Source organism: Mercenaria mercenaria, chromosome 16 (assembly GCF_021730395.1).
Source record: "Mercenaria mercenaria strain notata chromosome 16, MADL_Memer_1, whole genome shotgun sequence".
In the NCBI taxonomy this organism is placed as follows: Eukaryota; Metazoa; Mollusca; class Bivalvia; order Venerida; family Veneridae; genus Mercenaria; species Mercenaria mercenaria.
Genome location: NC_069376.1, coordinates 4,720,333 through 4,742,912, shown reverse-complemented (window position 1 = coordinate 4,742,912; position 22,580 = coordinate 4,720,333). Strand labels below are relative to the sequence as shown.

At 33.6% G+C, this 22,580-nt stretch overlaps 1 protein-coding gene across 2 annotated transcripts in view; it reads left to right on the top strand.

Moving 5' to 3' along the window:
- Positions 1-22,580, top strand: part of LOC123540141 (uncharacterized) — a 77,905-nt gene that overhangs the window by 47,088 nt on the left and 8,237 nt on the right. For both annotated transcript variants that reach the window (XM_045324937.2, XM_053526068.1), the window contains exons 2-4: positions 15,642-16,430; positions 17,334-17,492; positions 21,673-22,507. In XM_045324937.2, coding sequence (XP_045180872.2) covers positions 15,858-16,430; positions 17,334-17,492; positions 21,673-22,507 — 1,567 coding nt within the window. In that variant the 5' untranslated portion in view covers positions 15,642-15,857. The remainder of the gene's footprint in view (positions 1-15,641; positions 16,431-17,333; positions 17,493-21,672; positions 22,508-22,580) is intronic.

Genomic DNA, 22,580 nt, shown 5'->3' with positions numbered 1-22,580 from the left:
GTTGGTTCACAACTGAATGCACGTGCTAATTACTAAAATTGCACGTGCTGCCGACAGTTAAGAAATTTAATGAGATATTTAGAATATAATCACTGCAAACTATAGGTATTCATAACTTACTGAAAATATGAAAAAATCAAGTTTCTAATACTATTACCTTTTGAAATATGACACAAGAATGTTTTGTGAGTTTCCGCGATTACCAGCTTCTGTAACCGTTTCCATGGTTACGGCACACCGCTACATTTCTACGACCGATCTTAAAAGTCAGTTCTTATTTCACTTAATTGTTTTATCATAGTAAAAAAGTTTTGTATGACGGGTAAATTAAGTGTGGCAGATATTTTGAAAGATTCCTCGTATATATACGGTGCTATCGCCTTTCATTTACCGCTTATTTAGATGATATATTCCCCGGAGTGGAATAAAGGAATACTTTATGCCCGTCTGTCCGAAATCTTGATCCTTCAATTACTCAAAAAGCATCGCAACTAAATTCATAAATGTTTTATGAATAGCAGGTGATACGTAGATTATTGTTGTACATGACTTATGTTTGTAGGTCATAGGTCAAAGTCAGTATTGACGTACCCTTCGATGAGACAATGTGTCAATACATGATTCATAATTGTCGGTAAACGGTTCTGGTCACTGTATATTAAGGTCAGTCTTTTTTTTCAACACCCAACGTTTTATTTGTATTGGGGCATTTTATTGTGTTACTACAAAGATATTCCACATGATTACAATATGTGTTGCACACATGACCCATAGTTCTTGATGAAAGTTCAAGATCTATACTGAAGGTCATATAAAATTGTTTTCGCTCCATAACGTTTAGGCGCATTGAAGGAATGTCTTTGCACACAAATGTTCATTATGACGCGTATATGATTTATGCATGTAGGTCAAGGTCACTTTTAAACTCTGAGTAAATAGTTTTTCCTTAACTCCTACATACCTTGAAGCATTGCCAGCAATACTAGAGATGGACGTTTACAAAGTTTTCCACCAGTAGGGGACATCTGTATTGCCGCTGCTGTACGTGGTCACTTGTTTTAATCTATCTAGTATGAGAAATAATGCTAAATGGATTTGTCTTTGCTAAAGTAATTTTGACTTTACTTGGTAACTAACAAAACATGTATCATCTACAACAGGTCATTTAAGACACGAAAAGTGGACAACCCCGGTCTGATCGAGTCTGTTAATGAAGGTAAACAATTCCGATCTGATCGAGTCTGTTAATAAAGGTAAACAACCCCGGTCTGATCGAGTCTGTTAATAAACGTAAACGGGGCCTCCGTGGCCGAGTGGTTAAGGTCGCTGACTTCAAATCACTTGCCCCTCATCGATGTGGGTTCGAGCCTCACTCGGGGCGTTGAATTCTTCATGTGAGAAAGCCATCCAGCTGGCTTACGGAAGGTCGGTGGTTTTACCTACCCAGGTGCCCGCTCGTGATGAAATAATGCACGGATGGGCACCTGGGGTCTTCCTCCACCATTAAAGCTGGAAAGTCGCCATATGACCTATCATGTGTCGGCGCGACGTTAAATCCAACAAAAAATAAATAAACGTAAACAACCCTGGCCTGATTGAGTCTGTTATTAAAGGTAAACAACCCCGGTCTGATTGAGTCTGTTAATAAAGGTAAACAACCCCGGTCTGATTGAGTCTGTTATTAAAGGTAAACAACCCCGGTCTGATTGAGTCTTCTATTAAAGGTAAACTACCTCGGTCTCATTGAGTCTGTTAATAAAGGTAAACAACCCCGGTCTGATTGAGTCTGTTATTAAAGGTAAACAACCCCGGTCTGATTGAGTCTGCTATTAAAGGTAAACTACCCCGGTCTGATTGAGTCTGTTAATAAAGGTAAACAACCCCGGTCTGATTGAGTCTGTTATTAAATGTAACGAAACATCGGCTTCAGTTTATGGAACAGATATATTTGATTATTTTACCCCCACCCCCAATCCCCACCCCACCCTCAAAAATAAAAAAAAAATATAAATATAAAACCTCCCTTCTAATCTTTCACTTTGCAAAATGAAAAATTATATAGATAAAATAAAAATGTAGTTACTTTAAGTACATTTTATGTTAACCATATGACAAAAAGCAAGGTACAAGAAATACTGAATTATTGACATTTTGGTAATTATGAACAAAAGCATAGACCAATATCATAGAAATAAGCTGGCGAAGTTATATTATCTCGTGACACAGTATAATTACCATAAGGAAATATTACAAATTACCGCGATAGCCTTTTTTTTACGAATTATCAAATTATAAGTTAACTGAACCAAGTACTAACACTATAGAATGTATACCATTTGTGTCTTTCAGACATATTTCATTCCCAATTATTTGTATCATTTGATCAGATATGAATGACCTCCAAGAACAATCAGTAAAATCACGCCGATATTTTGTGTAATGTCACCTGTCTATTTCTCAACGGCGGGTATTCATTATGATTTAATTGATCGCCACGTATTTGTTTTCTAGTGCAAAATAAATACATTTTCAAGACATCTTTGTATTTTATTGTCTTAAATTAACGTTCTTTGACAGCTGATTCAGTGCAAAGTTTGCAAATATTTTCTTTGTTTTACATGTATGCAAACTTACTTATATGTACAAAATATTAAAGCTACTTGTAAAACATTAACTCTACACTTGGAGTGTAAAATTGTTAACGTGAGGAATCAAAACGTTTTGCAAACTCTGCAGTTGCTCAGCCGGGAGATATATAAATAGATATTTGCCGACAGGTTGTCGCTGAAAACGGATGTAATCTCCATTATTAGAACGCGACTATAATTGTTCATCTCCATTATCAGTTTTTTTCAAATGTAGAATGTCAAAGGAGCTGATATGTTGTAATATTTGTCTTCCAGTTTAGGTTTAGGTCGATCAAGCCCAAAATTCAATCCACCAGGGTTAAATCATATTAAAATATTAATTAGGGTGTGTTTTATATTTGAGCATCAATATATCCCGTTAAATAATAAAGATTGTTTAATTTTTTAAATAAACGACCCAAAAACAGCAAAGGGATGACCTCTCTCAACTTTATTTTTTCGTTTCTAACTGACATTCTATGTTTAAATTTCTTTCTTTTAATTCTTTCATTCAGTAAAATTCTTTTGTAACCGTTAGTCTTTTAAACTAGTGTTATATTGTATTATCCGGTTGAATAGCCTGACTTGATATACTTTGAAAGAATATTTTATCATGATACTATTTATGTATACGATATAAACGCTGTTTTCAATTAGATAACATCTCTGGGTACATTTTATCCTGTTTGATTCGTTTCAATACTTATTAAAGGCCTAGATTTTGGCAGTGGGCCAATGGATTTCTGTCTTCACCAGCACAGTTGGGGGCTAATGACCATCACAGTATGGTTCCAATAAACAAGGGTCAATGTTTATTAGAGAGTCAGTTTACCTTACAAGTGTATCAATTAGTGAGAAGGGGAAACAATGTAATTTATTTTAAATTGATATATAATTGATAACTTTTAAAGTTATACTAGTTTTTTTGGGGGCATTTCTATGTAAAGAAAAATATTTGTTTATCAAACACAATAATAAGATAATCAGAAACTTATTTTCACAATAATGAAATAATGATAAACTTACTTAAAGAAATATGCAAGTTTTTACTTTTTCAAAGTCTGTCTGGAGAATTGTGATATTTCAGAAAAATGTGACTTTCACTCATCTAAAGCTAGCAACATACTGTAAATAACATTTGTCTAAAATTGAAAACAGTATGTGCATTTCAAAATTACAAAGCAAAGCATGAAAAAAGTGACTTTTGGCAACATACTGAAAATGAAAATTCATTATAGATAGAACTCAGTAATTTTAAGTTCAAATAATGTTGATTACATGAATACAAGAAACCCAGTTTCCAATTAGAAAAATATTGTTTGTCAGCACAAAGAACTCGTGAAGTTTTCACTATACTTGTGTTTTATTATCATTATTATTTTCAATATTATTACTGTATATATAATCATCCTTTATGTAATATAATAATTATAATAATAATAATTATGATTATGATGATGATGATTATTATTATAACATTAAAGTAATAGTTATTATATCATCTATATAATATCAAAATAATAATTAATATTAATATTATCATTCCACATTCACTGAAGAAAATTTTCTTTCAAGTCCACTGCACACATCTTCATGGTCTAGTTGTGGTCCCTGCTGTGCTAATTGCCCTATAATCAGTTACGGTTACATAATCGCTGATAAGCAGCAGATACGATGGGAGTTGTATATTGGATTTGGGGGTGGGGGGGGGGGGGCGGGACACTTATATAGTAGTGAATCTAGGCCTTTAATGCCTTGCATGTTATAACTTTATCTGGCATTTCTGAAATGAAGGGTGCTTGCAATTTCATATATATATATTTGGTCATTTTTGCCTCAAAATCTAGTGTCCTGAAATCGGAGTTTTACTCGTTTTTATCTCAGAAACATTGGAATCGGCCGGCTTAAAATATCATATGTTGAAGTGCTAAGTATATGCAATACATCTGCTCAAAACATCCCTGTAATTTCACAGACTGGATGTGTTATGATTTTGTTTTGCGCTGGAGACAGTACAGATTTGTGATATTTTTTAGTTTACTGTACTTTGCCCCGATATTATATGGCGGTATCTTAAAAGCACTTAGTTTGCTCGAAACATTGTAAAGCTCTAGTTCAAAGGAATTATTGCCGAGGCATTGTATCTGATTGTATCGTAAAAAAGTGTTTATTGACGCATAAACAATATTGGTGATAAAATATTAAGGTTGTTCCTTTTCTTTGAGATACCACGTGAAATTTGATTTCATTAAAACCATGAACAAAACGGCTTTTTTTACAAATGTTCTTAAAAATGGACACACAAGTTTGCCGGAATTCTAAGGCGGTGCCCGATTGTTTTTGTGTTTTTTTTCCGCCAGTAAGCCTTAAAGTTTTGTAAGCAGTAAGACAGCCGCTTTAAATACATTTAACCGAATAATCCTCAACAGCGTGTACGAAAAACGCGATAATATCATTCACTTATTAAAGTCAGATAGGCAGACGCTACTAGAAGTGGTATTAAAGTTATCTTTGATTGGCGTAAAGCTGCTTCTTCTCACGTCGGACAAAATGACCTTGATTATTACCAATAATAGCATAAACGGTAAATCTGCAAGTGTCAAAACTGACACGAAGTTGAACATGTTGATTATCTCTGTAAATCATAGTAAACGGAACATTCAAATATTGAAAAAAATCACAAGACTATAATTTTTGATATCACATCGATGTATTGTTTGTCGCCACATATTTGATTCTCTTTGTAACAAATACATTTGACAGATCCAGTTGACCGCCAAAAAGTAGTCTCCTAAAATATGGTCACTTAATAGATGTGCTTAATTAAGGAAGACAACAAATATATTGATATAAAATGCGCATCAAGGTTGAAAAAGTAATAAATAGTGTCCAAGATTTGTTTCAAGTCTCGCAGTCCATTAACCTTGGCCGCAACAGTTTTCTGCTGGACTATTAGAAAGGCAAACTGTATATATTTGCAATAAGATTGCAAATCCATTTATGTCAAGCGGCGTTGTCGATAAGCAGGATAATTTTACGAAAATGAAATGAATTTTATTCGACTGATTCATTCAATCTTTCCTGATTTTTGAAACTGTTCTCTAGTCTCCGCCATTTTAAGTGATTTAATGAAATCAACATAGTTTGGTATGATAGCGGTAATGATTTGATAGACCTTTTTACACCATGCTAATTCCTTAGCAACGGGAAACAATTTTCGCGCATGCGCACTCTACGTAGGGCAAACGACATGACTGTACAATATAAATTACGTTATACCGTATTTCAGTCTATTCGATCAATAATGAGTTTGTTTTATAGTAAATATCCACTGAAAGACAAAGGAAAATATATGTAGATCTTTGCAAACCCATAGCTAATAAAGTTTAACTAATGAGCATTATCTTTGATGATTTTGTATTAATAAACATTTTTCAGCAATGTTGTTCTCGACAAATTCAGGTTAGAAAAAAATTTAAAAAATGGTATTTTCCATTAATTTATAAGGTTTTTGTTCTATTTCATAACATGATCTCATATAACTTACAACCTGTCGAAATTAGCTTACATGATACTTGAAATATAATTAAATGTCGCATTTGAAAATAATAAAGTTCAGCTTTTGATTTTTTTTTATCTAGTCATACAGATTACTTCATTCCAAATTCGAAGAAAAAAATAAAATGAATAAATAAAAAGTTTAAATATAATAATAATCATTTTAAAACTGTTATTTGTTTATTTCTATTGATTCTTTGAATTTAAAGGTTTTATATGACACTATCGAATTGGTTCGGACGCGGTCAGATTTAATAGAGAGTGTGCGTGTAGCAGGGAGGGGTGTTCTACATTTACATTCTTTATCTGTTCTATTTTTTGCGGAATTCAAATTTATCATAATTATTCTATTCAATTGCGGATAATGACGTCTGCTCATGATATATTTTCAAAATGAAAATGATCTAGCATGTAAACATAAGAAATAAAATAATTGGAGATTTATATTAGGTGTTATGTAGTTATAGTCCTGGATTTGATTCATATCTTACGAATTTAGATTTTTTTGTAACTACGCTTTCGTAGTTTTAAATGAAAATGTCCATTAAAGTTCCAAAATATATTCTTATAGAACTTAAAATACTAGATACCTCGTAAAATGTTTATTTTTGATTCACTAAACGGCTCCGCCACGTGATATATTAATCCGAGGGCGTTCTTATATTATGGCATTGAGACCGAATGCATTAAAGTACATCACATCAAAGCCATCTTATATGCTTGAGTAAATTTTATGATCCGCTCTAATTAGGGGACACCCCTGAAAGGATCTTTATTACCACGATGTCCTATGTTTTATCATGTCATTTGCACAATAGGTACGTAACGATTTCCGGTAGATCACTTAAAACAGCAACCTCAGTGACATGGAGCCGCGACCGCCAAGTATGTAGATATCATTCAGGTCGGAGATAAATATATACAACAACTATTTTAAGTTGTGGGAAAAATAGATATAATGAAACAAATGACAGTTTTAAATGTAAGGAACAAGTTCTATATTAGTATGATGTGTGGAAATGGGCTGGAAATACTTGTTCTTTTCTGACGAAAATATTAATAAAGCAGTCTTTTCAGGTAAGATATGATTAAAAACATACATGTCTTTAATCAAAGCATACTGTGTAATAAATTCCTTGACTGAAATCAACCTTATAGTGGCAAAACAATTCGTAATAAAATGATGATTTTGTGTAGGTTTTCTTATCGTTGGGAGCTTTTTCGCCACACGTAAAGAGCACATGCGCGTTAATTTCAAAACATCTGTGTAATTTGCATAGTTACCCTAGCTTGAATAAAAAGGTCTATATGAAAGAACATAATAAGCTTATTTAGCTGCAATTTATCTATTGCAAAAATATCACTTTCGTGCTGTCCATCCTTACCTTTTCATCTTTGTTAGTTTGTGAATTTGCTGTTTTCAGGCATTGACATTGTTTTTAAATACCCTAATCTAATAACATGAACTATTTATTTAAATTACCCGTTTAAAGGATTTTATATACAAGCATTGATTTGAAGAAAATATTTTCGTACTGTCACGCATCGCGATGAAAAATGTAGTGCGTCGCTCAACTGTTCGTTACGGCGCTCATCATTCTGGTAACCGAAATTTCGCCTGGCTTACGACAACCCGACACTTTTCATGTTCTGAACCGAACCAAATTCATTAATATTGCAACGTCTTTTGTCAAATGATAAGGTTTACGCGCAGGGCCCTTGTATCGAACTCTCGAGATATTTCTTTAAATTATTTTGATTGTCTCACTGAGCTAACTGGATGGATATGCTGTTTAAGCGATCGAGGTTGCATTGTCTTTTATATGATTGTAATATCTTTTTGTGATCTTTTTGTGATCAATTTACATAGGTAATGTATGTTTGAGTTTATGTTTAGCGACGTCTTCAATGACTTTCTTTTCAGTCATATAAACAACGGTGACAGTTACATTTAACTGACACCAAGCTGACCTAGTTCTATCCTATTAATGCTGAGCACAAATTTCGGAAGCTACCTTCTGGTTCCATTTACACGTCTTTGGTATGACGAAGTCATGATTGAACCTACCACCTCTCACTAGGCTACTTAAGCGGCACAACATTGATACAACTAGCAGTTTTAACTGATGAAAATTCAGCCTGTATGTCATAATTATGTTGTTATTTATCAAACTGATTACTGTAAATGATAGTACTCAAACCTGTTTTATTTGCACATGCCATAACCACAAATGGTTCTTCATCTTGTGGTAAATGCACGGCCTCAGGTTAGTAGAGGGATGTATGCCTCCACTTCGGTTGGTATCTATTACATAACAACTGTTGTGAAATGCGGTAAAATAAATAAATAAATCATGACCGTTTTACGTCATTGGTGTATATAGTTCGGGTTTGAGGTCAGCGATGTGTTTGTACTTTTAATAATGGAATGAGCCTTTATTTTTCGATACAATAATGGTTTCTTGCATAAATACGGCAAAGTAGATCAGGCTGATTTACCTTAACACCAGACGAGTCTATAAACTGAAACTCAAACTACTCACTAGTATAATTTTATCACGTGATCTCTCTCCACAGCTAATTTACACAGGAGTGTGTACTAAATTACGTGTTTTGTGAAAAAAGTATGTTTAACGGTAAAGACTGATTACATAAAACATTTTGCACCAACTGTATGACTTGTTTAAAATGTATTCTTTTGTATTTCCATGATGGTAATTATACATGTTTTACAGAAGAAATATGAGATATATGAGATATACAAGAATTTAGTTTCAAATTGACAGTGACATATATTAGGCCAAGACAATATGTTTAATGTCTTACCATTTTATCGAATTCATGTAAACAAATTAGTGTATTTAGTTAAACTTCAATCACATTTTTACATTTTTGTTATCTAAGGCGTCTGGATTCGAGACCTTATGCGTGCAGTGCATTCAGTAAAGGTTTTCGGTATATGCCAAGTCTTAAAACGCATATTGAAGCATTATACGAAGAAAAAAGCATTTAAGTGTGAGACATGCGAAGCATTTTTGACAGTAAAACTGACCATACCATATAAGTCTGAAGTCGTAAATCCGCCAGAAGACATCCTTGATAACGTTTGACTGGGGAAGCTTAATTATTCGTATTATTCCGATTCCGCATCTGTATTTGGAATCTTCTTATTTGCATAAATGTGTCCTCATTGCTTAGTTCAAACTTCGCACGTTAGATATTAAGTTTCGTTATATTTATATGTTAGCATATGCTCTTCACACTTAAGCTTGCAATGTTTATATAACCTGGCACTGCGCTGCCATCGTCTATATTTTCTTCCCTTTAACCTTTTTACCTCGATTACTCGAAGAATAGGAACTGCTGTTGTACTCGCCCTGTCTTCGATGTCGACATCGGGGTAACCATCTGTGTATCCGTTGCGTTCAAGTGTTATTGCAAGGTTATCAATTTCACTATATCTTCTTAACCATTGCGCCTATTATCATCGAATTCAAGTAAGGGTATAGGAAAAGATTATTTATCTGGTAATTTAGAGTAACGTATCTTAAAGGTCAATGTCAATGGGGGCATCTTAATAGTGCCGGAAAATATATTTTGAAGCTTCACAATTGTATTAACATTTTTAACTGCTGCCCCAGTCATTCTCAAACTTCACGCACGATTTGGTCCTGTTAATGGAAAGAGATTCGACTGTTTATGGTCAGGTACCTCCCAGCCATGATTATTTTGGTCCAAAAATATAATAAAGCTGATTAAAGTTTAAAAGTTAGCGTTTTAATTTCACTATTTCTACGTCCCTTATGTAAATGTCAAAGTTTTTATTAAAAAATATCTCATAATTATATTCACATGTTTCAGCATCCAACATCCGCCCTCCTTATCCCGCCACACGTACACTTTTCTGCCTATATTTACATCTCTCACATTTGCTTATATCTTAGCCGGATTGTAAATATCTCTAATATCCTCTCAAAACCGCCTCGCCGATTCCCCCTTCCTTCCTTGTCAACACATTCAAACGCATGAACGCACTAACGCACGCACGCACAACCCGGTATCCTTCTTCACTTTCCTAATTTGTTTTAACATTTCTAACATTAACTTTTAACTATGTTTTTCATGGTCATTCTCTTATAATCTCCTCCCAAACCCCTGCCAACCCCAACATTTCCGAAGACCAATACAAATGCATGTATTTTTCATATGTCATACTTGCTTTGCTTATATCAAATACTATTAATATCATTCGATTAGTTGATTTAGACGCTACAATAAATCTAAATAGAGTACGTAATAATTTATTAGAAAACAGAAGTAAAATTACTCCTTTTGTCTAAATGCCTTGCTGGTTCCTGAAGCGAATGTCACGCGATAAAGTAGGAATATAAAATAGATCATTTTATATATGGAGAAATCCATTCGAAAACAGATAAAATAAATATTCATCAAGTATATAGGATTTGTTGGTCTCTAAAAACTAACTCGCGAGAAAGGTTTGATATTTCCTGATATTACGTACATTTGGGAAGCAGAAATGGATTCCTAACTGAGTCACGGGACAGAGTTAGGATCTAAAATAAATGTAATTTTATTAGCTATATTTTATATCATGATCAATATCAATTTCAACACAATGGCTTAGTATCAGACATTTTATATACATTACTATATTATCTTCCTGCCGTGTATTAGTAAGTTTTGTAGATGAGATATGAGGTTATTTTACACGTATTTTACACGTATTGATCACATTGATTAGACCTCTCAACCAAATTCTATACCATATTGTATGGATCTTTTTAAAGAAAATACATTTTAAAAAGTTTGTTGAATGTTTCTCGATCTTTAAGTGCAAAGTACGATCTAAAAGTACATTGTATTTCGTTAATACCAAGTTGAAAATTAATAATGGAATCATTTCCAGGCCCTTACTGAAAGCAACCATAATCGTATAATGTATTATGGGGAATATCCTCTTTTAGTATTGGAAGGTGGCCTTCCTTGACCATCATATATTTTCATATGCACCATTTTGTAAACAAACTAAATAGTATAACTCTGATTTAGCTTACGGTATGCAAAATGAAAATAAAGACAGTGAAGTTATTTCACCCTTTTCTTTAGAATAGAATCTGTAGGATATTGGTAAATGTTTTAACAATGTAAAGTGCTAGCTCCTATTATGATCATACACAAATTATAAATTGTTTACTTTGAATGTTCATAATGAGTCATATGTAATTCAACATTGATTTCAATTTATTTTTTTCATCTTTATTTAAGTCAGGATTTCAATGTGTACTTATAAGAGTTGAAACAGTATCCATTTCATGTACCAAACCTTGTTATTTTTGCTAAATTGATAAATTTTCTGATACCTCACCCACTCTTTTACTAATTTCAAAGTTTAAGTCACTTTTACCAATTTGAAAACAAATTGATACTCTTTATGCAGGTAATTTACTTGTTTACTATAGCCCTCAACAGACGGTAGGTTTTTGTTGTACAACACCAATTAAATTTAAGATGTACAGCCAAATATTATCATGTGTACGATGCTATTCCTTGATTTCGTAAATCTTAAGTCTTGACTTAAGCTTTACAGATTAGGACATGTTCTACTTCGTAAATTTTGCCTTACGTACAACCCACGTTAACAAGCAACAAATTGGTAAATAATTAGTTGATAAGAGGCAAGTGAATGAAATTCCAGAAATAACAGCCCAAAAAATAAACACTGATCTGAATATAAAATGGCTTGCAATGTATAATCGAAAAAGGATGACACTGAAAAGTTAAATGATTTGAACCGCGCCATGAGAAAACCAACATAATGCGTTTCCGGCCAGCATCCGCGCAGTCTTGTCCATGCTGGTCGCTAACGGTTTCTCTGATTGCAATAGACTTTGAAAGCAAAAATCATTGTTCCTGACCAGACTGAGCGGATGCACAGGCTGGTCTGGATCCATACTGGTCGCAAAGCCACTATTTTGGTTTTCTCATGGCGTGGCTCATTTGTGTCATGCGTAATCAAATTCATGTGACATAAAAAGGTGAATATTATTTTTTATTATTAATGGTTACATTCTTTTCAGTACCTGATGCACTATGTTTACTAGGGAGTGGAATACTGTCTGTATGTGAAAAATGTACGACTTTAAACTTGTACATCTTTGAGATAATTAGTGTTGTACAACTAGAACCTATCGTCTGTTGAGGGCTTAAGTCTGCCTATCTCACGACGGACATAACTGACCTTTACTGATTAAAACTAGTCTATACATGTAATTCAAGTTAGATAAACACGTTAATCCTTGAAGTTTACAAATTTGAACGAAATATCTATGTAAATGACAGTTTTCGTTATATAACAAAAAACACACGACAATAGTGATTAGATTAGCCACTTGACTGATAATTAAGAATTAAGCACAAACTATAAAAATGAGAGATGTCAGTTATTTTATAGATTTTTCTAGAAAACTGATTGTAATGTACTGGACTGGCTATATTCGCAATTTCAAAAATTATAAATTTGAGGCGGGAGGATTTCAACTACTGACATCACGTCGACATATTTTTTCGCGCCATACAGTCCGCGCGAGAGAGAGTGCAACAACATTAAAATCATCATTTCATGTACAAATATATAATACTTGAAATTATAATATATCAAAAGGTAATTCACGTAATTCACTCAGTATCTCTCTTGACGTCTATCCACTTCCAAGTTATTCCGCGAGGTGTGTTACCTCCAGGCGCCATGCAAGCGCCATAAAATAGTGCTTCATTATCATGTCCGCTTGTTTACATAACATACATATAAGAATCGAAATAACTTACAGCAGAACCTTAATTTGGAATTGGTTATATTCTGTACAGAATTATTCACTCGGCATTTATTTACACTTGCTTCAGAGAGAATCCTAGTTTTGATAATTGCTCGTCTGATGCTAAGACAACTCTGACAAAACTTTACCGATACTGGTTTCTGAAGCACCTGTTAACGCTTTATATATTTTACCTACTCAAAAAAACTTACATTTATTACTAAACAACACTTTTGATTCGTTTAAAATTTTGTTTTCATTGTAAACTTCTCTTTTAACAAATACAGCTGGCATTGTATAATGTGACCACCACATGGACTACCTAAAAGTGGTATCCTAATAGCATGGTCGGTTAATATCTTTGTATCTTTGGCAAATTCAGAAAGACAAGAAATATATTCATATAACGTGTGCAATAAGTTTAAAAATGTGGTATATATTGGTCAAGATTTGTTTTAAATCACCAAACACTTCTCGCAGTCTATTGACTGAGCCAATAGTTTGTTTCCTAGGCTATTAGAAAGGCTAATTGCATATATTTGCAATGGAGGTGCTGCAAAGATATTCATACACGTTTATTTAATACATAATATTGCAGGCAATTTTACCTGCTGGGTCACTGGTCGAAAAATAAAAAAGGGGTTTGATGGTGTAAATAAAACGTTGAGGGATTTTAAACGGTCGCTTAAATAGAAGTCGCTTAACCCATTAATCCAGATGGTCACGAGTACGCTGTAAGATTATAAAGGATTTTACATATCGGGGTAGGGGTGGCTCCGTGGCCGAGTGATTAAGGTCGCTGACTTAAAATCACTTGTCCCTCATCGATGTAGGTTCGAGCCTTGAATTCTTTATGTAAGGAAGTCATCCAGCTGGCTTACGGAAGGTCGATGGCTCTACCTAGGTGGCCGCTCGTGATGAAATAATGCACGGAGGGACACCTGGGGTCTTCCTCCACCATCAAAGCTGGAAAGTCGCCATATGACCTATAATTGTGTAGGTGCGACGTTAAACCCAACAAAATAAATAAATAAATTACTTATCTGGTATCGAGGTAGTTTAGGTCCTTTCTGCTACTTATAGGACATAACTAACCTGTATCGTCGTTACATTTAACAAGATTTAGCTTGCCGAAAGGTTCCTTCTAGCGCGTATTAAATATTCTTTTACGGGATCTGTTTTAGCGTTCTGTTGCAGATGGTTTTTTTTAAACAGTTAGAAAAAATGTGCTGCATTCTTATCTATTTGAGAATATTTATTTCATTCAAACATTTACTTAACTTATAACCTTTACATGAGCGATTCTGTTGCACTATTTAATTGACATTTCAAAACATGTTTCTGCCTTTTATGTTAATCTAACACACGCGTGAACAGAATGTAATGAAAGCCGGAACATGTTTTTGACAGGTCAATTAAACTGTACAATACCTAAATATTATCAGCGGACAATAGATAATGAATTATATCAACATTTCGGGAACCACTGTCGAAACTTTCACTGGCACAGATCAAAATTTGATTTGTAAATTTACTTTCATATAGCAATATGTAGCAATACATGTCAGACAGAAAAGTGAATGATCAAGAAGTGTAGACGGAAGAAAAAAGGCTTATATATAAGTTGGCACCGACAAACTAGTGAGTTTCAAAAAAATGCGTACATACAGTTCCCAGCTTGAATTTTATGAAACAAGTTATCAAAAAGAATGAAATTACAAAGTTCGAAATATTTTATATCTTAATATAGTGAAAACTTCTGGATAAAAACAAGGGAAGTAATTGAAATGTTGTAATATGGTGACTTTAGCGTGAAAATAGCATTAACAGACAAGCGGAAAATCTCGGATTACTTTATAAGTACAGTATGTTTTGATAATACTTTTAAAACATCAAGATGACAGTTGGTATGACACAAAATCTGTAAAAGGATCATTTGGAAGCATATAATGCAATTATGCAACCAAGAAGAAAAATAGCATGCGATATTTTTGGCGGGATTCTATTTTTAGATGATGAATATTCATTTCGTTAATCTCGATTCTACGTTGTAGCCTATTGGGTTTAGGAGTAAAATTATCTAAACTGTACTAGTGTTTCTTGTAGGTCTGTTAATATTACGTAGTTGTATTCACTAAATATAAAAATACTTAAAGATGCATAAAGCACAATGGGAAAGAGGCTATTTGTGATGAATATGCATGAGTCCAATATGGCGGCGCCCTCTGGGAATTCGGAACCCTTTGATGATACCCTTGTATCCATTACATGCTCAGTCAAGTGTGACATGTTAACCATCATTGTTCCTTCCCTTGAGAAGGAACAATAAGAGCCTTGACAGTTTTCCTTAAATGTTTACGTTTACAATTACTCTTCTGAAAATATCAAGACTGCATTTATTTTTCAAGTTTTTATTCTTTTTAAAAGTAAAACATTTCATATTAGTTTAAAGTTGCTTTACATACCTTCATTTCCCCACCACGTACATATTTTATCCCTCTCACCAGTACTTTAGTTTCAAGTACTTTTATTTCTGTTTTTGCCTCTGGTTTAAAACGCATTTTAACTCTTGTTCTACTAGCGGGTTAGATATCTAATAGAAGATGTTCTTATTTTTTTGCAGACCGCTGACCATAATAGCCAAAATTGCCTTTAACGTGGGTGATTTCTGTAAGGATTTCCAACCGTCGTAAATATATTTATCAATTCTAAACAAGGCGAGGATAGGCTAAGATTACCGCTTATACAGGTCATATACCAAAGTAAGCTTTACAGGCATGAAAAACACTAAGAATTGAAATGAGATGTAGCTGTGCAATGCTGATATCCTGGACTGATCATGGCTACCCAACTGCTTTGTCCAACTCTATCACGATCAAAAATTAAAAACTGGATTAAGTCTGGATTATGCGTTTTATTTACGAAAAAAGGTATTGAGCCTTTTGTTTATGATGAAATACAACAGTTCCAACAGAAATGTTTGAACGACATTTGCAACAACAATGGACTTGCTGCTGGTACCACATGTTCTAGTTGTTGTACAGAAAACGTTGTTGTTTGTCCTACGAATAGGATTTGTAATGCAAGACGCGGGAAATGCAGCTTCCATAGAAATTCTGCAACGCAATATCTCCCATCTGGTTGTCCTAGCAAGATATGTCATAATTTCAAAAGCGAAATCCAGAATGCTCATAGATTCCACGGCCCATCCTATAAAAACACTGATGCCACTGAGTGGTGCACCAATCCGTGGGAAGTTGCTAAATGTTTCATGCCGCCAGATAGTTACAAGGATGTGACAAGTGCAGCAGAAACGGATTTCAATGGTATCAGCAGTGTTATCATCAACCATAAAGCGTTCCATTCAAAAGTTCACGACGACCTTGGCAAGGAGAACAATATCTTTCACAAGGTATATCTAAATGAATCTCAATATAAATATTAGACGTTCATATACATGTAGTCCTTTACTGGTTGACTTTGTTTGAACTTTAGGTGTTTGCCTTGTCCGTCCGCCACCGCCATCTGTCAAGGAATTTTGATGTTTCTATAAATAAACATCTCGAATACTAGTAAAGAACACAGCAAGTGTCGCAAACAGGACCATTAGCTTGCCTGAAAGGTTAAGGTCAAACTATGGGGACAAATGTCAACATGATATATTTCGTGTCCGGTCCTAAACTACGCCGTCCGTAGATACATTTTAATTATAAATTGTTGCGCAGTAGATACATATCTTTAGCTGAAATCTAGTTTTATATCTGCCCAGTTTTTGTCTCTACTAGATGCAATAGAAAATACACATGTTACAATTATTGTAGGTTGGCATTAAAGGATTCTAAATTGATTTTAGATTATCGTCTTTTGCATAAAGGACAGTATAAATTATGACAAGAGGGATGAATTAAGTTTTGGTATTGTAAATTCTCTCATGTGGATTTATCACATGCAACATCTTATCGGCTTATTTTAATAGATTTGGTTTGCCTGAGCATGTAGTCATTTTAAGAATGTTCTATATGTTAAAAATTAGCGTCGTCATGAAGGCTACTGTCATAAAAATAAGTTACGTAAACACTTTACTAGATTTTACTATCATTGTTTAGATTTTAATTGGTTTAGGCAATGTTGTTATAAATTTATGTGAAAGGCAAATCTTAAGAATCCTAAACACATGTACTAAAGGCTTTTGTATAAGGTTTACTTTACAAGTATGATTGTTAGCAAGACTTTTTGTAATGAATCTTATTTCTCATGCATAATGTCAAAATAACCAAGACATACTAACGTTAATGATTTTACTATTTGTTTGCAGGCTAGGGAGGCTGGCAAAGCTGTTCGACAATCCTCATATTTTGGGGTGGAAGACGGAGACCTTCAATATTATTTTAGCACCTTTCAGAGACTGCTGTCAGATTCTGGATATTTGGCAACAAATTCATCATCACAGAATGCTAGAGAGAATTTATCACAGGTACTTTTATTGTATTTGTTTCATTAAGGCCTCAACAGACGGTAGGATTTAGTTGTACAACACCAATTAAATGTAAGATTCACAGCCAAATATTTTGTTGTGTACGACGCAGTTCCTTGATTTCATCAATCTTAAGTATTGACTAACATATTAGGACATGTTCTATTCCGTAAGTTTTGCCTTACACGTTGAAAAGCGAGATTGATTAAATTATTAGTTGATAATGAGGCAAATGAATGAAAATCCAGAAATAATTGCCCCCCCCCCCCACTCACCCCCCACCCAAAAAAAAGCTAAAAACAAAATAGATTCCAGTGCATAATGGGAGCAGGGTGATCTTGAAAAGTTAAATGATTTGTATAATATGCAGTCCGATTCATAGGACAAAGTATATTCGAATTATTCTAAGAAAGACTATAGATTTCTCGGGAGTTTATAAGTATTGAAGGAAAGGTTTGAAATTTGAGATCTTCATACATGTTAGATAGTCAAATTTGATATCTGTACCGTGGCTACCCAACCAAGACAGCGTTTTTGTAGCGTAAATATAAATTTAATAAACATACTTTGCCGATGTAGTGATATCAATATAAGAAAAAAGTGGTACATGTTTCAAAGATTAGCAGAATATATACTTAGATTTGCCTTTTCCGTCTGATTTTGTGTTACCTTTCTCAAAAAGTGTTGCCCAACATTCCTTAAACCTTTTTAAATTGTCCTTCAGCATATGAATTCATGCACGTGCGTTTAATTGTGATTTCAAACAGCCATACCGGATTAATGGCCATTGACCTAGTCAAAATAAGTATAAAGAATACCTTAAAGTTTGTGTTGCATGTATCTCAAAGATATTTGACCTGGACAAAGCAATACGAATATTATTAAGCATGTGAAATTGTGCACCTTGTTATCTGTTTGATATTCCAATAATGGCCTTTAACTTAGTAGAAAATATGCGTTAAAGAGCATATTATTTTGTCGCATGTATCTTAAACATACTGGATCTAAGATCATGAAACGTAAATGAAATAATTTTCAGCATACGAAGTTGTGATTCTGAGTTTTGCTTTGGATTTTCATCAGTCAGACCTTTTAAATTAGTTTGAAACATTCCGAATTTCAAACAAGTTTTGTATTGAAGGTATCCCAAAATGAATTTGACCTAGAGTCATAAAACATTTGAGCATTGTTATAATAACAATAGAAGTATTGCAATTGGTGTTTTGAGCGGCATTTTACTCAACTAGACCAGTGTTATGGTCCACGGTTTAGTGTAAAATACACATCAAGAGCTTAAAAATTGTGTTGAATATATCTTATAATATCTTTTAAACACTGTGAGAAGGGCTGCTTATAATGTTGGTATATTGAAAAAGAAAAGGGAAACTGGCCTTTTCTCTCATACCACTTGGCGATAGATTCTATCAGGAATGAGGTTTCGAAAGTGATTAATGTAAGTTGTAAAACTTTCTTCACAATCGACCTTAAAGAGGCACCACAGAATAACTGTATTCTTTTATGTTTCCATGATGGTAATTGTACATGATTTTTATGAAAAAAGTGAGAAATACAAGTATCTACTTACAAATTGACAGTGACATTTATTAGGCCAAGACAATATGTGTAATATCTTAATAGTTCATTGAATTAATTTAGTAATATGAATAAAAATCAGTCTATTTAGTAAAATTTCAATCACATTTTGTTTCTACAGTGTAAGATAGTTATTCATCTATGTTCTTAAAACTGTACTGAAAAGAAAAGGGGAATATTAGTCAGTTACTTCCCTTGATTATGTCCAAGAAGTAGATTGGTCCTTCCTCTGTTTTTATCGTTGACTTCTTTGTAATTTTCAAAATCAATATCTATACTAAATTTCATCGGATTGGAAAATGATTAAAGACAGGTTTTCTTTTAGTGGCCCTCTGCTAAATTTAGGTTTTATTAATCATTTTTATTTAGAAACCTACACATAAAAAGCATATTTATTTTGACCAATCGCAACATCTTGGATAAAGGTTATAACGAAAAAGTCAGAGGAATCCAACTGAAAGGGACCAATGTAATATTTGGTTATCCTTGCGCTTTATCATTCAACTTTTCAAGGGAAGTAATAAGCTAATGTTCCTCATTGACTGAATAAGTTTACAGGTAAGTTGTGAAAACACATTTATTCAGATAGGGCCTAAATTGTCCACCTGAAAACTTGTAGTATAGCTGTTTATTACCTGTATTATAAGATTGATTTTCATGAACTTTTAGCGGGCATAAAAAGTAGGTCAATAGGTCGTGATTGGTCTTAAATTAATGAATTATGTATAAACTAAACAACTTTTATGATTTTTTAACTCAGTCAAGGACAATAAAACTAGGTAAACTGAGTGAAATCACAAAGAGAACACCTTGTGCTATAAAGAAAATTCTAATGTTTTACACCTTTATGTTTAAAGCCCTGCTCCAGTTCTACCTTTTAACCTTGAATTGTCACTGAAAAAGCATACAAATTCTGACCATGAACAGTCACGCCTGTCTTAATAGAGTCTTTTTTATATACAATTTTATATGAAAATCCTGTGGTTTTGCATGCTAACGTTTGGCATGTGGCCGTTAACTGTTACTTATTGTAATAGGTTGCATACACACAATATAATTTGAATAGCAGGGCTTTAAAGAAAATGAGAAATAACAAGTATCTAGTTGCAAACTGTGTGTGACATATTATTAGGCCAAGACAATGTGTATATTTTAATGTAGCAATATGTTTAGAAATCAGTGTATTTAGCTAAATTTTAATCACATTTTGTTTCAACAGTGTACATGTAAAGATGGTTATTTATCTATATTTGTGAAACTAGCATGCTGAAAAGAGATTGACAGAATAAATTAGCAGACGAAGTTGTAAAAACACATTTATTCAGGAAGGGCCTAAATTGTCCACCTAAAAACTTGCAGTATGGCTGTAAGTTACCTGTATTATAATAATGATTTTCATGAAGTTATTTGGGTGAAAAATGTAGGTCACTAGGTCATGGAGGGTCTTTTGTAACTAGATACTATTTTTCAATTTCTTCATGCAAAGCATGTATAATTACGATCATGGAAATACAAAAGAATACAGTTATTTTGTGGTGCCTCTTTTATACTTGTTGAGATACACTTTACACACACTTTTTTGTCCGTAATTCATCCATTTGATTAACTCAATGGTCTCTGGTCTTGTAGATTAAAATCCAAAAACACTCAGGTACCCAAATTCAAGATGCTGAGTAATATTCCGACACGTTTCATGTTTCTACGTCAAAAGTATTTTAGTTTAGTTTAATTATATTTTATCGCATATCTTAATTACATACATAATATACACATATCTAATCCAAATGCATGAAAATAGCAAAGGGGTTGGACTTTAAGTTATTTTTCAATGCTGAGCGCCAAACAAGGGAGCTACTGGTACCATTTTTCACGTTTTTGGTATGACGCGGCCAAGGATCGAACCCACGACCTCCCGCAATCGAAGCGAACGCTATACCAAAAAGCTATCAATGCGGTGATAGGTGTTTAAACGATTATATTGCATACATTTTAAGACAGTTGGTCTAAAACCATAGACCTATGTATAGCGACAGGAAATAAGGGCATCTAGTTAAGATACTGTAATATTGAAGAAGAGTGGGCGGGGAATGACAAATTTCCATTACAAAATAAGTCTCACCTATCTATTAGGGATATAGCTCTATTTAAAAACCTGCTCCATTTCTACCTTATAACCTATAATTGTCACAGAAAAAGCATGAAAATTCTGACTATGAACAGTGGAGCCTGTCAAAATAGAGTCTATTTTATATAACATTCTATATTAAATATCTGTTGTTTTGCGTGCTATTTTAAAGTGTGGCGCGTGACTTTTGTGAATAGCCGCTGAGCAGGGCTTTAATGGGTCATTTGTTCCTTAAATACATGCTTTTATGATCCAACGAAAGTTTCATGTACCACGTCCCGTAACTTGGACTGGCTTAAAAAATATCAGTGTCATAATTAGAGTGATTTTTTATTGTAGACAATTATGTAACTAAAATAAATTTTTTAACGAAAGATATGCTATAAAAAAATATCTTGAATAAAATGAAACCAAATTATTATCTAATGAGTCATGACAATTATAGAGAAAATTACATTCTAGCTTCAGAGTGATACCTTGGTCTTACGTATAGAAGATATCCGAAAAGTGCTGGATGACTTTGGCAAGGTGGGTGAAAACGAACTAAACACTGAAAATCATGAACACGCCAAGGATTCTGTAAAAAAGTTAGAACTTATCAAAATTATTAAAAGCTGTGTCAGTGCTTTTGAAACACAGGGTAAATTATCTATGTCTGACCTAGATAAAGCTATAGACTCTGCAATTGATGAAATAGAAATAAAAACAAATAAATCTATTATAAAGATGCAATCGGGTGCAGTGAGTGAGTTGGGATTTACGGCGAATCGACACGAAATGGTCATATATAGCCGAGTCAATCGGGTACAGGAAATGAAGGAACTGAAGATCATGACAGAAGAAGATATTAACAGGAAGGGCAAGGAAGATGTTCAAAAAATGGAAAAAGAAGTCGATAATGGAGAAAAAAGAATTTCACTAGAAACTGATAACACTAAGAGAAAGATAAAAGAAGAAACTGGACTAGAAGTTAAAAGGTTGAAAACAGACGTAAGAGCTGGAGCGCAACCGTTTGAAACTGACTCTGATGTGACAAAAGTTGCATCAAAGTCTAAACATGCTGTAAAGCAGATAGAAGAAATCAGGGACGAAGGAGCTAAAGACTATAGAACGGAAACAAAGTCTAGAATGGAAAACTTCGTACAAGTGACCAAAGATATTGCGAAACAAACAGAGGTAGCTGACGTTGAAATAGCCGATGTCGAGGTAGAAACGATTTCATCGAAATCTGCTGAAGTATTTTCGAAAAAACAGGAGACATTGACAGTGGCAAATGAAGATGAAAAAAATCGAACAGGTAAATGTTTTTTCTTTGATAATCTGCTTCTGATTAACACATAACACAGGTAGTCCATTGGTCAAGTTATCAC